Source organism: Denticeps clupeoides, chromosome 6, assembly GCF_900700375.1.
Source record: "Denticeps clupeoides chromosome 6, fDenClu1.1, whole genome shotgun sequence".
NCBI lineage: Eukaryota > Metazoa > Chordata > Actinopteri > Clupeiformes > Denticipitidae > Denticeps > Denticeps clupeoides.
This window is the reverse complement of record NC_041712.1, coordinates 21518480-21536345: the sequence shown is the minus strand read 5'-3', so window position 1 is coordinate 21536345 and position 17866 is coordinate 21518480. Positions and strand designations below refer to the sequence as shown.

General features: G+C 46.3%; 1 protein-coding gene across 1 annotated transcript in view; it reads right to left on the bottom strand.

The window, feature by feature from the left end:
* Positions 1-17543, bottom strand: part of LOC114792208 (autism susceptibility gene 2 protein-like) — a 120654-nt gene extending 103111 nt beyond the window's left edge. The window contains exons 1-2 of the mRNA XM_028983124.1: positions 17428-17543; positions 15662-16311 (exon numbers count right to left, since the gene is read on the bottom strand). Of these exons, the coding sequence (XP_028838957.1) occupies positions 15662-15934 (273 nt within the window). The 5' untranslated portion in view covers positions 15935-16311; positions 17428-17543. The remainder of the gene's footprint in view (positions 1-15661; positions 16312-17427) is intronic.
* Between the last annotated feature and the right edge of the window lie 323 nt (positions 17544-17866).

Here is a 17866-nt window from a genome sequence, read left to right as displayed (position 1 = left end):
TGACAGGCGGCGGCTGTTCCCTCCTGCCTCACAGTCGGCAACAGAGGACCGTGTCACCGCGGAGCGGGGCGCGGCGCAGCGCGCTTAATTAACGGGTTCCCCGTTTCCTTGGAGTCAAGACCGGCGCTCCCAGGCAATGGCGTGTGACACCTAAGGACGACAACAAGTCACTGCGCCGTTCACAGGTGTGAGCATCCGAAATCCCAGATATGCTGTGGGATTTTAAACACACGAAACATTTCAATAAAAAACATGAACCGACTCACTCGCTACACGATCCGAGCAGATACGAGCTTTTAAAATCAAGTGAGATTTGTCATTGTGAAACACTGCAGCACGGCACACGGTGACACAGTGAAATGTGTCCCCTGCTTTTAACCCAGTGGGCAGCCATGACAGGCACCCGGGGAGCAGTGTGTGTGGGGACCTCAGCGGATCGGGATTCGAACCTGCAACCTTCCGATTATGGGGTTGCTTAATTACCCATAGGCCACCGCTTCCCCGGTAAAGCGTCAATTTAGGTGGGTGGAGAATACGAAAACCTAAATACACTTTTTTTATGTATTTAAAATGAACCTAAAAATGTGTAACATGTTAAAATAAATGAACACATTTTAACACAGCGACTTTTTGTCTGCTTCCTGTGTGGGTCTGACCTACGACACGGATGCATATCTCCCAGCCAAACGCAATCCCTACATAAAGATGCAGTCGGACAGTGAAGGGGTTCTAGGGGTCGATTAAGCATTTTCATTATTTTCAGATGGTGACAGAGGGGGTGACTGCGTCCAGCAAGAACTGCATTTTGTTGCACTTGTGCCATCTGCAAATGACAAGAGAAGTTGGACTGTAATGGAGCAGTTGCCAACTGGGAGGTATTAGCAGGGAATTCCTGTATTTTGGGCTAAATCCGTTCTCGTGCTCATGTATTTTAAATCTTTCTCTGACATCGCAGCCATGAACACCCTGCAATGAAAATCTCTAAAGAAACTGAGTGGAACTGGTGGTAGTAGCCTAGTGGGTAACACACTCGTCTATGAACCAGAAGACCCAGGTTCAAATCCCACTTACTACCATTGTGTCCCTGAGCAGGACACTTAGCTTGCTCCAGTCCCTGTAACTACCGATTGGATAAGGGCGTCTGGTAAATGCTGTAAATATATATGTAAACTATGTACCAAAGTTTCAGGCCATAAGTGCTTGGTGCTCATATTTTGGTGACAAAGTCTCCAAAGAGAAAGGTGAGATTGCATCGGTTTGGACATGTAAAGAGAAGAGACAGGGAGTATGTTGGGAGAAGGAGGCTGAGGATGGAGCTACCAGGTAGGAGGAACAGAGGAAGGCCTAGTAGGATATTTATGGACGTGGTGAGAAAAGACGTACAGTTGGTGGGGGTGGCAGAGGACGACGCAGAGGATCGCGCTCCCTTCCATCATCTCCACCTAAAACCACAGCAAATTCCCTTCACGATCCTGAGGAACATGAAGTCCCCGTCCCAAAATGGCTGATCGCAGTCACAGCATGCAAAGCTATGCAGCAGATCAGAGGCAGGCTTGCCCGCAGAGTCCCGTGAAAAACGATCCGATGGAGAAAGATCAAAGCGAAGGGGATCATCACACCAGCTGAACCCGGCAACTTATATACAATCATCGCATAATGAAACGGGAGGCTTTTGTTTGTTAATGCGAATGTGTTGAACTGGCGGCGTGGACCCTCGGCTCACCGCTGCGAGGACCGCAGGCGAGAGCGGAACGGGGTCGCGGGGTCAAGCGCACTCTTTTATGAGAAGTAGTTCTTTCTGCGGCAGGCGTACCACTCACATAAGCTGTGAGAGGGCCGCGCTTTGCAGGTCATTGGCAGGTCACGGACACTTAGGAACACACCAGCTATCTAAATATATTACATAACGCGGGAATTAAGATCCACAGATGAAAAGTCACCACATTGTGCGGTGCTTATTTTTCATATTGAAAGACCACTGCGCAATTTGTAAAATATTGAACTTAAACCCAATAAAGCAACCCAGCCAAAAATATTGTGCTTGACCATTTATTTCTTGAGGAGGGTGACGCATTGTGACACGTCTGTACGTGAACCTCCAGTGCAACAGAGGCAGCGCTTCAGTAACTTTTACACGCACCACTGTAAAAGCATAAGAGTGTGAAGTTGTCTCATCCGATCAGATCATTTTTATAATAGTTAAGGCAACAAACATCGCCAATATACACAGTAACAGAAGCGTTACAAATCGCAACAAGAAATGGGTTTAGAAGAAAAACTTTGTCATGAACAACACAAGGTTCCATTAATGAAACGTACGTGTTTCACGTTTCCGTAGTAAAAAAAATGAAAAAAGAAGTGTAGCTATGGACTATTTTTACCTGTACGCTGCACGTCGAACAAGTACGAATGGAATGAAGCTGTCACAGCGGAGGACGATGAAAACAGCCTGGAGTGGATAAAACAGCTACTCCCCCTGTTCCTGTACACGCGGATATAGATCTAGCGTCGTTTGCTGTTCGGTCATAAAACAAAGGCTTCAAATTTACACCGCACTTCAATCTTCTCTCGAATGTCCCACCACGACCACTTCCATTACCTGAAACACCGTGACAATGAAAGCCTCCATTGTCAGATGCACAATTACGTCAATGTACAACGCATGGTTGAAGTTTTATCACTTTTTGAAAAGACTTATGCGAAGTATAATGGCTGCATCCATTTTCAAACAGAGGTGTTACATTGTTTGATCTTATCTGTGCAGCCATGTTTGGTGAGATTACGGGGCTAGTCGCAGGGCCAGGAGCAGCACGCTGCCCTTCCTGAGTGCGTTTTAACTCTCGAACGAAACCTATTCAGCTACGCCGCTGGCTTCCCTCACAATAACTCGCCATCGTTCACGGGGGAATTACGCAAACACTTTTCGAAGCATTTTTCTCTGGAACAGAGGAGGGGGTGTGGGGTAGGCAGCCATGGCATGAGCCATTGTGTAACGCGCTACTCCATCACGAGGGCTGCGTGCTGAGTGATAACGGCGGTTAAAATGGCCTCCAGGCTGCCTCCCTGCGCCGGTGTTTGCTCGCTATTAGGCTATTAGCGCCCCAAAAAAAAAAAACAGAATCCATCTTTGATTCAGCTCCGGAAAAGATGCGGGGTGGGCTTTACATAAGTAAGCCGCTGTAAACCAATTACGGCATTAGTGTTCATGGCCCTGGAGCGAAATCATGGCACGATTAAAGGGTCTCTCAGGATCTGGCCGAAATCATCCCAATGCTGGATGGGGGGGAGAAAAAATCCACAATGTAATGGCAGGTTTGGTGATATATACATACATCTGCTGTTCCACAAAAGCTACATTTCTAGACAAAATGTCATTTTTCTTCTGATCAATTTTTGTTCAATTACAAAAGTTTCAGGACAACCCTGAAATTTGATTTTCACCATCACTCGACACTTCCCACTGCAAACATTTCACATTCACGAAGGTCAGCGCAGAGGTCGCGTGATTCATTTACAGCCTTGTTAAAAGCCCATCTGCAGGTGAATGACGATCCAGGTCAAAGGCACTCCCTTCGTCTGCCCTGACCTCAGCGTAGTCACATGACTACATTTCCCAGAAGGCAGTGGGGTCAAGCGCCCAAAGGAGGGTTAAGGAGGGCCTTGTAGAGATGCACATCACTTCTCTTACTTTGTTAGATCCCTCAGTTTGTAGAGAAAGCGCGACGGGGGCAAGAAATTGCAGGAGACGAGCGAGATTGGTGTCAGGATAATCCGCCTTCAAAGTGTGTGTGTGTGTGTGTGTCTGTAAATAATTGCACCCCATGGCGGCCCACGTTTGTATTTACAATTGACTCCTGTATTTGTAATCCTGCGCCGGGTGCTGCAGCGCGCTGCAGACCCTGGGAACTGCTGACAGACAGACAGCCCGCAGCGAGGGCCGCTTGTTGTGACACGGCAGCCAAAATCACTTAAGCGCACTGAGTCGCAGAAACAGCGGATAATGGAGCGGGGAATTGGAGAAAAGCAAAAACAACAATGAGAGAAAAGGAGAGGGAGGGAGAGAGAGAGAGAGAGAGACATGGAAACAGATAACAGCTGCTTAAAATGAACTGTGTGCCAAAAACACCCAATAAATACCAGATAAAACACCCGATACACCGTCGCTACACAAAAACACACATCTCGTAAAAACACCCAATACACACCAGACAAAACACCGATACACAACCATACACAAAAACACACATCTCGTAAAAACACCCAATCCACACCAGACAAAACACCGATACACAACCATACACAAAAACACACATCACGTAAAACACCCAATACACACCAGACAAAACATCCGATACACAACCATACACAAAAACACACATCACGTAAAAACACCCAATACACACCAGACAAAACACCGATACACAACCATACACAAAAACACACATCACGTAAAACACCCAATACACACCCATACACAAAAACACACATCACGTAAAAACATCCAATACACACCAGACAAAACACCGATACACAACCATACACAAACACTCACAAAACGTTAAATACATATCATTAAAATGCACCCAGTACATATCAGGCTACGTTGCAACTATGTCAGGCTATATCTGCTACATTGCAACAAACTAGCTGAGTGAGCAACAATAGAATCCGTCCACGCTCTGTTCTGTCCCCCGTTTAACATGATAAATTATTATGTTACATCATGAACAGCAAAAAAACCTCACACACACACACATATATATATATATATATATATACACACACACACACACACACACACATAAAAATAAATAAACACAAGACTGAAGTTAATGCAAATTAATAAATATCAAACGTCAGAAATCTGCACTTTACTGTGGAAACCCCCCAAAATCACACAAATCTTCCACATGAACCATCTGCTCCTCTGGAAGATCCCTGTATCTTTCTCACTCACACACACACACACACACACACACACTCACACACAAACAGTAAATGATGGTGAAACGGCAAAGCATCAAGTTTGTCATCCCTGCCCTGTCGCAGAGACCAGCATAGTCTCCGAACAGCAATTCAATTAGTGCACAAAACATCTTGCCAAGCAATCTCATCCCATTAGAAACAACACACTCCCATTAAGCTTTAACCGGGGGACTAACTAGGCTTCCAAAATGTACCTAATGCATAATTTAAGTGCCACGAACACGGCATTGCAGGGAGGGGCACAGGCTCTTAAGTGATGAAATAAATGGTAATGACCCAACAGGCAGGTTGCAGGAAAAAACAACAATGAAAGATAAAGCGGACATCAATTGTTATGGGACATTCCATAATGTCACATGGATCTTGGCTCCTCCCAGAATGATGCATACAATTGGGGCAGTGGTGGCCTAGCGGCCACCAAGGTGCCACTGAGGAGCCACTGAGCAAAGCACCGTCCCCACACACTGCTCCCCAGGTGCATGTCATGGTTGCCCACTGCTCACCACTGTTCAGGTTCACAGACATATGGCCCTAAGAAATCCATTTTATTAGTTCCTAAATTCCGAATTTTCCATTTTAATTCTGAATTCCATGTTTTCTGTTATAAACATGTTTATTCACCTTAAAACTGTAATTATGGAGTGGGTGGGGAAAAATACAATATTACTAATCACATTTAATCACTGTTCAAAGTGCTTGGGCATTCATGGTTTGCTTTTGTAAACCATTTACATGTAAGTAATATGTACATTTCATGCAAATAACTATTTCACAATATTACACACTCTTCCATTGTAAAGTAGGTGCTTCGCATTTGAAATAAAAAATATATCAAAGTAATAGATATTAGGGAGACCTGGAATACAAAAAGTTGTGTCCACTTGCATAATGAACCACGTTTAAATCAGCTGATTTGTGTCACGACTACGGACTTACGGGGGAAGGAAGCGCAGAGGTCTGACATACTGGGAAGGGGGTTTTATTATAACAAACAATAACGAAATACAAAGAAACAATGGCGCGGTGGCCGAAAACAGTTTAACGTAAATAATGAACTGAAACTAACCCGTAGGCGTGTGGCGATTGCCAGAACTCAAAACACATAAAACTAAATCAGGTCAAGTTCGTGCAGAGAGTTCACGAAAATGCCAGCGACCCCGAACGGGCGGAAACTTCCGGCATTTATGGGGCGTCAGGATTGGGTTCCGGTGTGGAGCCCAGCTGCAGGCAATCCTGACAATTTGTTTGTTGGCTCGCACTAGTTTGCTTTTTTCCTCTGCTTCTGATATGAGTTATTGACTGTATGTGTTGTCATAAAAGAATAAAAAAAATAGTTTGGTTATTGTTCCGCTCTAAACTTAACACTAAGAGTTGAATTCTGTCATTTTATGATGACATCAGTGTTCCAGTGAGCCAAGTCTAAACCGAGCGGGCAAGCGGTTTGGATTTGACACTGACAGCCTCTTTGTCATCACTGACCGTGAGTTTACATTTCCTTGGTGTGTGTGAAAGTCCCGTCTCAACCGGAAACACAACCGGCAAATTATGCACAATTACAACGTATTCCGTCTATCCGCGTTTTCCGTGTTGCGGAAATCACGGTGCCACAGATGCAGCCTTCCTGTTTTATTCCTCCACTTGGGCTAACCTGAGGTTACTGAGCAGGATATATATGATGGATTGCATCAAGTAAGATCTTGCTTGGTATCTGTATCTTGAAGAGGAGGCGCTAGCTAGGCATCCTGCCCTTTTTTTATTTGGTGTGTCTTATCGTTTCAGATTTTTGGGAATCCAAATGTAACTGCTGCTGCACCATCACAAGCTAAATTCTTGCACAGAATCGCAGTGGAACCGTCATTTTCTGGCTGAAAGCTACAGGATCGAGTGCTTAAAAAGACGAGACAGTTTATGAAAATGCACGTATTGAAAATAACGACAAAAGGAAAGGACTGACTAACCGGCTGAGGAGTTTCATAGGCGTACAGGGGGGTGGTGGAGCTATGAACCCGGAACAATCCACACCCCACTAAACACTTATTACACAACGGCAACCAGAAAACTAGAAACACACACTCCCCCCCAACCCCCTCACACACACACACACACACACACACATCCTTGATTTGTTTTAGTGGGACGTGCTGCAGGGCCCATCCTGGCTCATTTATCAAAGCTCGCAGTTATGACCTTATTTCCAGCTTCAACCCCTCCCCCCACCCCTACATTATCTCCCGCCGCACAGCGCGGTGACCATGACTCCAATCAAGCACTCCAGCCGATTAACACACACACACACGCGCACACACGCACACACACACTGAGGCCGACCCCCATTAATGCTCTCCAGTCTGACATATAGGCAGCAATTATTGAGACAACATTACAAAAAGTTGAATCTGTTAATAACACAGCGAAAATTCAGACGGTTCATGTAAAGCAGACGTGGAGAATCCGTCACGCAATAAGGCATCCATTTATTTCTGGACACTTTGCATAAATATTGATATCTATTCAAATATATATATGGCTGTTTCTGCATGTAATTAGCTCTGTAATGGCTGATTCTGATTGGTCACAAATCTAACAAGAAAAAGAATCCCCAAGGATCAACAAAACTCAGCACTTGAGTGTCATGCAGTACAGCGTAAGACATCCACATAACCATAAGCAAACAAACAAATAAATCTTTATTTTCACTTAATTAATTCATTATTGAGGGCTGTGATTCACTTAAAGCGTTAAAAGCGAATTAATGCAGCTGCGTTTTGTTTACTGTAAGTTTAATCAAGGTTATTTATTATTTTTAAGTGATTAAGTCCCATATTTTTCAAATTATAGCAAAACAATAAATAAGTACATAGCTTATTATTTAACTATAGTTATTACTATGTGGAGTCACATAAAATCCAGGAATGCATTTCTGCTTATGATTCAGACAGTGACTCTGCACAATTAGCTTTCATGCCAGATTATATTTGGACGTTTCGAGAAGAAACACAGTGAGAAGGAAGGTTAAAGCCACAGCTGGTACAACCTGGACACTCAAGACTCATTCAATGTGATGCCTGTCCAGAGCCAACCACCCACATACCAACAACAACAACATTTATTTCTTATATAGCCCAAAATCACATACAGTATGTCTCAATGGGCTTTGACAGGCCCTACAGTTGACACCCCCCACACTTGACCCTTCTGCACACAAGGAAAAACTCCACACAAAAAAAACTCTAGAGAGACTCTAGGAGAGAGAAAAAAAGAAAGGAAGAAACCTTGGGAAGGAGTGATACAGAGAGGGACCCCCTTCCAGGGTAGAGTGAGCCTGCAAATGGTGTCAGTGCAGGGTTGGATATGATATAATGATAAGTCCTACGGTTGTAGGGTTGGAGAAGTCCAGGATGTAGTCAGTGTCATGGTCTAGATTACGTGTCCGTAATGATGTTACTGGTCCATTTGAAGATCCCTGGAGCTGTAGTTGTAATGGTGGTGGTGGCTGTGGTGACCCTCTGGTTTGTTTCATGTTTTGTCCTTGTAAAGCAGTTGTCAGGAACCAGGATTTATTTGCTGGTCTGATCACTGGGGTCTGCCAGTAGTCTGGGCGCTTGATTCCGTGTCTCGGAGAAAAACAAACAGAAGCAGCGGCAGACGGTTGCACTGTACGACCGATACTGAAATCTGTGGTTATAATGGTATATTGGTGCTACAGTGGCCCGGTACCCTAACTAGGACAGCCTAACTGGTGAATTTAACTTTGTCTGTGTCTAACAGGGGGACTCTGTGATAAACTGGACTTTATAATTGACACTGCGTCAAAATCAAGTGAAATGAGGGTCTAGGACTTTAGCAAAAAGCCAGAGAAAACAGATAGGTTTTGAGATTGGATTTAAACACTGAGACTGTGTCTGAATCCCGGACACTGACAGGCAAGCTGTTCCACAACTGCGGAGCTCTATAGGAGAAGGATCTGCTCCCAGCTGTGACCTTCTGTACTTTTGGTATCAGTATTGACCCCGCACCCATTGATCGAAGGAAGCGTAGCGGTTCGTAAGGAACCAAAAGTTCACTCAGGTACTGTGGGGCGAGACCATTTAGAGCTTTATACGTTAAAAGTAGGATTTTGTAGTCAATCCTAAATTTGATGGGTAACCAGTGCAGTGATTGTAAGACTGGGGTGATGTGGTCAAATTTCCTGGTTCTGGTTAGAATTCTGGCTGCAGCATTCTGTACTAGCTGGAGTTTACTCATGCACCTACTAGAGCATCCAGACAGTAATGCGTTGCAGTAATCTAACCTTGATGTAATAAATGCATGGACCAACTTTTCTGCATCATGCATTGAAATGATATTTCTTATTTTCGCAATATTTCTAAGGTGAAAGAATGCTATTCTAGTGACATTATCTACGTGCAAACTGAATGAGAGACCTGCATCAATGATGACACCTAGATCCTTCACTTCAATACTCGGTGAGATAGAAAGGCTATCCAGGGTTATTGTGTAGTCAGCCAGTTTATGCATGGCTGCTTGAGGCCCGATTACAAGCGCTTCTGTCTTGTCAGGGGTTAACAGGTAGAGCACAAAACTGCACCTCTTTCCTCTCCATGTGCATTTTTGCATGTTAGTGAACATGGCTGGTTTGCATCCACCTTAACAAAAAAACGTCCTCAATGAAACCAAAATGAATACGCCTACTACAGCGAGCACCGCTGACGTCACATGAACTTGTAATTGGAGCCGCTTCACTCTGAATCCCGTTAGTGACAGACATGCTTCAAGTTTCTCCACCTGCTTTCAAACCTTCAAACCTCACGCAAGTCTGATTTATTGCTGGAGTGCTACAGACTTCAGAACCAAAATACGGCATTTTAACCGCATATAATCCTTCACTAACTTACTTTGCGTGTAATCTATAAGCCAAGGCAACAAATGGCAGCTCAGATCTGCAGAACGTTCTTATTTGAGCAGGCACCGAAACATCTCTGCTGTTCAATCATTCAACGCCGTTCGGAGGGGGAACATAATAAGGCCGCTGCCAGATTTCGCGCTCGCCCTTCAGATGCTATCAGATGCTGTAGCTGGAGGCGAGTAAACTCGGTGCAAAACGCATGCTGTCTTTCATGAATTATTTCTGGAGACAACAGAAGCCCGGAGACCGCAGACTTTTACCGAAAGGTCGCAACCTTCAAATTCACTTTTAACTGAAGCGCATACATGGATACAGGCTCAGACCAGGCTGTGCATTTTTCAAAAGGGGAATATCGTCATTTGCTTCAAAGGTGAACCAAGGTGGAGACACTTGGTTAATATTTTAATCGTTTACATGAGCTATCGAACATTATCATCAACGTCAAATAAAAGTCGCTTTATATACAATGAATACATTGAATATGAGTTTTTAAACAACTGAAATTTCCCGACGTATCCGGAAATATTTGGAGGGCTGGAATATTGTGTTTAACGTCACTGCGTATCTGCGAGCAGATGTCGGGAGAATTGTGCAATAATGGAGAGGCCTTATCCCAGCACCCACAAACCCCGTCTCCAGCACCCACAAACCCCGCCAAACCTCCTGCCCAATAATGAGCTCCGAGCCAGAGCATTAAAATAAGAGTGCATACATTTACTGTGCTGTGCGGCACGCTGGAAATCAGCACAGCTGCTGTTTATATAGTGTGTGTGTGTGTGTGTGTGTGTGTGTGTGTGTGTGTGTGTGTGTGTGTGTGTGTGTGTGTTGACGCCTCAGACAACCACCATGACAGTGGCACAAGCATTTTGAGGCGCCCGCAACCTCCTCTCTCGCGCGCTGACTAATTGTCCCGCAGCGCGTCTCCGCAACGCAACAAACCTCGCATCGGCGAGCGATAAATGCAGTGACACGAGCAGCGGCGGCCCGGAGGTCTCCCTCTGATGTCGGCAGAGCCGAGCGCCGCTACGACGCCGCCGATTACCGCACCTTCACCCTGAGTCAGGGCTCGGGAACTCGGCCAATCAAAACCCAGGGAGGGGCCAGAGTGACGTGACTGTAACAATTGCTGCCTGAACTCTGGCAGGCTGTCGGCACCTCGAGCGCCGCGTCAGGCCGGAGTGACGTCACTTTGTGGAAAAAGGCTGAGCGGGGGACGCGGCCTGTCCGGCTCCAGATGATCATTTCTCACAACTTCGCACAGCGGACAAGTCGCAGCAGGCCAACAGCGTCCCAAATCGGACTTTTTACTCTCAAATGCGACTAATACTCGCGAGCAATCCGATCTTTTCCATTCTAATTCGGGCCACGAACCACAGGTGGCCCTAAATCAAATACAGGTTCGACCCCCCACAGTCATATCACGTGCATGTGGGTCATTTTGGGACCGTGGCCATGTCACACCGCAATATGATATTGGCCACATTTCCAAAAGCAACACACAGAGCCAGTAAGTAAATATATTATCTGATAGGAGGCTTGCAGTGGGAATGTTGTCTATTATTAACATGAAAACACACACACACACCAAGCAAATAAGTTGCAACATCTGTCAAAATGTTCTCATTTTGTAGACCAGCTTAAATCATATGCAGTGGTTCTTAAGGTACTCTGAGTAATATGATTTTTTTTTTTTTATTTCAGACAAATGTATCATGCATATCTTTACAAATCCAGACAAAAAACCCAGACTAAACATAGTACAGTACTATTCAATTACATGTATTGTACATTTATGCGTATGTATTTATATATACTAGCTGAAGATTTGGCATAACTGACAGTGCTCACCCATCACTCACATCTAACTATCTGAGAAAATTAAGAGTGCTCAAATTTTGGTGCAAAAAATAAATAAATAAAAATCTTTTTGAATCATGTATTTATTTGTACCTATTGCATGTGGAAGGCTGTGCGGGCCGAGATTACGTCATGAAAGCTGAATGGCAGGTCTCTGTCTGTGGAGGGTGTCAAAGGGCGGCCGCACCGCCCTGCTCAGGTGAAGGCCCAGGTATTTTTTTAATAAGGCGCCACGAGGCGCTCAGCCCTGGATTATCTGACAGAGGCGTGAAACATATGCAGAAAAGACAGGCTGTCATATTTGATGTGTCAGTCACCGGGGCCTGCCGCGCCTTATTAATGCGTATCATATATCATTTTTCGAGACAGGTGAAAAATGTGGCTAAATGAATATCTGCCGTTACTGCCAAGAGCCTGTGCAGGGGGAAATTAATTGCACGTAGAAAAAAGGGGTATTTGTCAAATGAGGATGGAGTCCAAATAGGACAAAAAGTCCTTAAGGAGAAAACCTAAACCAGGAAACCAACCTATGGAGAATATTAAACTTGACACCGACGTATTCTGTTTTTTTTTTTTTTGTATTGACACTCTTTCTGTGATATTTACACAGCGTATCAAAAGACTGACCAACATGCTTACGGACATTTGACACGTCGCCTTTTTTTGCTCCGCGTTAATGTTCCATTAATGAAAATGAAATCCCTACACATACTCTTCCCCGCGACGGGCATCGTTCCGTGCTCCTCACTAATTCCGATCGTCGTATCTCCACTGGCCGGTCTGAGCCCGGAGTCTGGTGATCGTGCTCCGGCATTAAACTTTAATTCCACCGAAACACCTGGGGCTCGGTGCCAGGGCGCCTTCACAGGCCTGAGATCTAATTAAGGCTTTTGGGAGAGCCAAGTTTGTAGAATAAGCTAATGTGAGTTATGTCACTACAGGGTATTAAAGGTATAAATAGCTCCCAGGTCCACGTCCGGAAAACGGATGCAATAAGCATGACCATAAATCAATAATTACTTTGTAATTATGTCCATCTGCATACTAAAAAAGTTAAATGTCCATGATTACAGAACGACCTGGCAAATTAAAATATATGTAAAATAGTGTAAATTCTGACTGCATGGGTGAATGCACCACGCGTTGATAGCAGCAGGGTGCACGTCAAGCCGGCTTTTACCTGTGAGTGGCCTTTGAAGACACTGCAGTCAATCCAAATGAATCAAAAGGATGCAAACAACCTGGGAGAGGTGTAAATATGGTCTGGAGTAGGGTTTGAGGTCGGGGGGATCAAGGTCTTGGCAGTATTTTCTGCATTCCAAAGGCATCCAGTTGCTTCCAATAGCAGCAGTGCATTCGTTCTCTTAAGAAGCCAAAAGAAAGACTTGCAGAGACCTTGGCTGCCCGGTCGTTTGAACCGAGGTCACGGCGCTATCTGCCGGATCAATTTCGGTGAGGTATGAGAGTGCGCTGTACCGCCAGCCTCCAGCAAATAAAGCGTCAAGCTGCAATGAATGACCACCAGCCACATCACAAGTTCATGAAGAGCCAGCAGGCCTTTCGGGGGTTAAGGTCGCACTGAACTGTGAACAGAGGGGGCAAAAGAGGAAAAGACGGAAAGTCAGACAGATTACAGTCCCGGTTATTTGCCGGTAAAGGACCTCTGAGGAATCTGGAGGAACTCCACAGGAACGTTTTGATTTCAAAGCGCTCAGGGGGAGCCGTTCACCAAATGCGGAAGATCTGCTTGACAAATTGCCGATAAATTCTCCCCCTCCCTCGACCGGAACAGGAAAAAAACGATGAAAGAGAGGAAGGAAAACCCCAGCGTACCACATTAAACAGGAAGATGTGTGGACAGACAGGCTGGAAGATGGACGAGGTGTTAACCACAGTGATAAGACTTGTATACATCATAATCACACACACGAGGGTGCAAAGAACATAGGGAACACTGAACCTGGGTCTATAAAGCAAAGAGACTTGCTCTGCCCATTTACACCAATTGTGAACATTTTGCAAAATTTGTCTGCATTTGACAATTAAGTGAGGAGTAAAAATGCAAAGTAATATAGCGGATGTCCCGGGAAAATTTACATACGCTGTTCAAATTGAATAAGTCTCTACTCATAAATTGTAGGAATAATGAAATATCATATAATAATGCAGGGCACTGTGGTATTTCAGCTTAATTACAGATGATCTAGTGTGTTGCAGCATAAAATGTTACAGAGCATGTGAGAATAATAACAGTGTTATTAAAAAGCATTCAATACAGCATGGATTTAACTTCCTAATTTTTCTTGACAAAAATGAAATGAGTTTAAATAGGAAATCTTATAAAAGGAATGTGAAAGTCAAGATAAAATTAGAATTTTTTTATTTCAAATGACTTTAAATCGTCCATTTTTCAGCAATTACAGTTTGGCAGACCATGGCCATTCTGGGTGTCAATTTGTTAAGGTATTAAAATTTTTTACGTGACGAACTTGCATTAGGGAATACAGCATTCCAATGACGCTCAAGACTAATTGTTGCTTATAATGGGCCTCTCTACCCTTCTATTAATTAACAGACATTCATTAGCATATACAATGTCTGCACAGGATCGTTGATCAATTTCACATTATTTTAATGAACAAAGCAATTGTTTTCTATCAAAAATGTACATGAACCCTCACCTGTGTGCGAATGTAAATGTAAATGTAACCCCTCTCTCAGCTCCAAGACAGAGTGAGACACTTTAAAACAGCAATCACAATTAAGGCAGCAATCCCATGGTTGAGAGAGAGCGTCCAACACAAGCAGCACATGGCCAGATTGGGCCCTCCTGCACTATGAGCTCTCAAATGAGCCGTTGAGTGGCGGCTTTAGCCCGACACCTCCCAGCAACGCTACACGTGTCACCAGGATGGCGGGGCGCTTGAAGTGCTTGAAAAGAACGGACGCCGCGCCAGAGTATGAATGATGTGCCGGCACTGAGTTAACGTGGCATGAATATACCCCTTAGCGGCCGCGTTGCGCCTTCTCGATGGAAGCAGCAATTAGGAAAGGTACTGGCATGATAACGTGGCCAGTGGTTCACGTGCGCCGCCAACGGGGCAACGCCAAGCCGTTAAATCAGAACGCTGACCGCACTCTCACTTTCACCTCTCAATTGTCTCTCTCCCTTGAGCTGAACCATGAATGCCAGTCGTCCATTTAGACCGACTGCCTGTCGAGGGGATGATCTTCACGGCGTGTGGGGAATAAACCGACACGGGACCAACAGCGTCGCATCTCGGTGGGGAAAAGCACAGCCACTGCATAAGCGCGTGTGTTCCGGCCTCAACTTTCAACCCACTGACCTACAAACCCTTCAGGTACGTTCCAGTTCAGGAACCAGATATAGACGTACAGCGCGCCCTTGGAAGTTTGCACATCATTTCCTATTCGTGTCGCCGGGGACCATATTTTCCCAGCACCACGTGAGACGTGGTGGACGGGGCGTGTTCACAAACGTCACTTGACACAGCTGCTCGGCGGATGGACTCCCCGAACCCTGTTTGTGGCTTCTGGATTTTCCTGAGACAACCAGGTCCAGAAGAGGGGAGCAAACTACCCGCCCGGTGGTATAATCCCAATATCCCATCTACACCAGGTATGTCGGCACTTTAATTCAAGTATTCTGATGGTTGAGCGAGTTAATTAATGCCCCCAGCTGACACCTGCACACATTGAATCTTGGGATATATCGGCTGGATCCTTCACAGACTGCGACTCCGGTATTGATATGTAGTTACGGATTCACGACCATCTATTGGCGAATGTAACGTTCAGACGTCACTCACCGCCATTCCTTAAAGTTCCCACAAAGCTTGAAGCTCCGCACCAAAAGCTGAAATGGAGAGAAAGCACCTGGTAGCCACTTACCTCCAAAGCCTCAAGCGTAATGAAGCCGGAGATGCAGAAGCCGTCGATGATGTCCTCCTCGGCAGATGTTGACTCCTTCCTCTTTCTCCTGGGGGGGCGTGGGCGAGAGGAGGAGGGGACGGTGCTGTTCTCCCTCTCGGAGTCGGAGGAGAAGCGGAGAACCGAGCCCCTCACATGGCCGCTGCTTCGCATACCACAGCCCCTCCTCTCCCGGTCCCGCTCCGACCGGGACTTCCTCTTTTTACGAATTCCACTAGACCGAGGAACATCCATTTCCAGAGGAAACTTCCTTTACGTCCGAGTTTAGATTAGTGACAGCAACAGGAAATTCCACAATTCCCAGAGAAGATACTCCAACAGGAATCAACAACAGGAGTCGCTATCCAAGGTCGTGGATCTACAGGTTCACTGAACATCCACCAGACAGATCCACAAAGGGCTTCTCACACTGTCACGTACTGTCCTAACACAGCGGGACGAAAGAAAAACCAAGAATCCAGCAACGGGTTCAACTGGAACAAGCAGATTCATCACTCCCCCCGGCCATCCCCGGAGAACGTAGTGCAAGGAGCCGCCTCATGTCCGTCTTCAAGGACCCCGCTGCCTCCTCAAGTGGACCACATCGCCGCTCGCTCTCCTCCCTCGTCCTCCTGGAAGCCAAAGAGATAAAGAACACGCGTTTGCAACATGTCCACGCCCAGTGCGCAACAACTGGAGAATGCATTACAGGGAGACCCCTGGCCTCGCGCGGCACGCTGCGCTTTCAACAAAACCAACCACCCCATTCGTTTACACTCCACCAACTTTCCTAAGTGGGCGCAACTCTAACCAACGGGTGCATTACACCTGTCTTCACCGTCCAAGGTTGACCTACACCTACCCTCTTTCACCACCATTGGTCAGGAAACGAAAGACTCTCTTGGACCACTAACAACTACCTCACGCTTCTCCCTTCGTCTTCTACGTCAAGATGTCCGCTCATCACTTCAAAATGCCTGTCACACATCGGTTCCCAAAGGCCCTCGACCCCAACAAGTGCCTTGGGCCAAAAGGTCATCCTGTCACAACCGGACAGCAGCGAGGACACGTCCATGGTCTTCTGGAATCTGCATGGAAATTCCAGATCCTGGGGCCTTGCGAGGGGGCCGAGCCACGCGGGTCGCGTCCGCCACACCGGAGCTGCGGATGAAGCTTCTCCAGCCGGAGAACCACGCAGGCGCCATCTGTCAAGCCTCCTTCCACGGAGGAGCGCACGGTGCGTCCACGAGGTCCCCCGGGGACCGGGATTTCGGTGGGAACACACATTCCTGCCATCTGGGCACCACATTACATCATACTGCCAACTTCACGCACCGACTCGCGGGGAAAATAACCAAACATCATATGCATTTTTATGTAAAAATAAAAAAATATAATAATAATAATATTAATAAGCAGAAGGCGAAGACGCGCAACACGAGTGGGACTCCTGTCCGGGAAGCAGCATTCCCAATCCCAACCCCATTCCCACTGTCACCTCAGTCTACTTCCCTGCTCTCGTTCTGTCCTGCCTTTTATTCGTCTGCATCTCCCCCCGTCCGTCCGTCCGTCCGTCCGTCCGTCCGTGTGCTTGTCAGTAGATCTCACGCACCGTGGCCAGTCCACAGCAGCGCCTGGCACTGTTTCCTGCTCCGCGTTATCTCCACACACACACACACACACACACACACACACAAAGCCAGCCTTTCTCCTCCAAGACGCCTCATGCAAAACCAAGAAATGCAAACCCTGGGAAGTGGGAGACCATCCGGCCAAGTCGCAGGCATTCGGAAAGCGGCGCCCTTCCAAACGGAGGAAAAGAGAAAGAAAAGCAAAAAAAAAAAAACACCCGAAAACGCGGGGAATTGCCGGGAAGGGGTGTCGGGGCGGGGCGGGGCGGGGCGGGGTGTCGGGTCGGAAAAGAGAAATTCCGACAAACAAATAAATCCTGCGAGGCGGCTCGTCTCCCCGGTCCGTGCTTCAGGATCCCGGCGCGGGGGGGACCGGGCGCAGGGATACGCGAGTGCCGCAGTGCCGCTTCACAGGCGCAAGTGCGCTTCCTCGGCGCAAGTAGTGCCGCCGCTGGAATTCCCTCCACGGCCGCGTCCCGCCCGTCCAATGCGGCGAACGCATCGCGTCTGCGTGACGCTAAATAATAATAACATTTTTTAAAAAAAGTTGAATTCG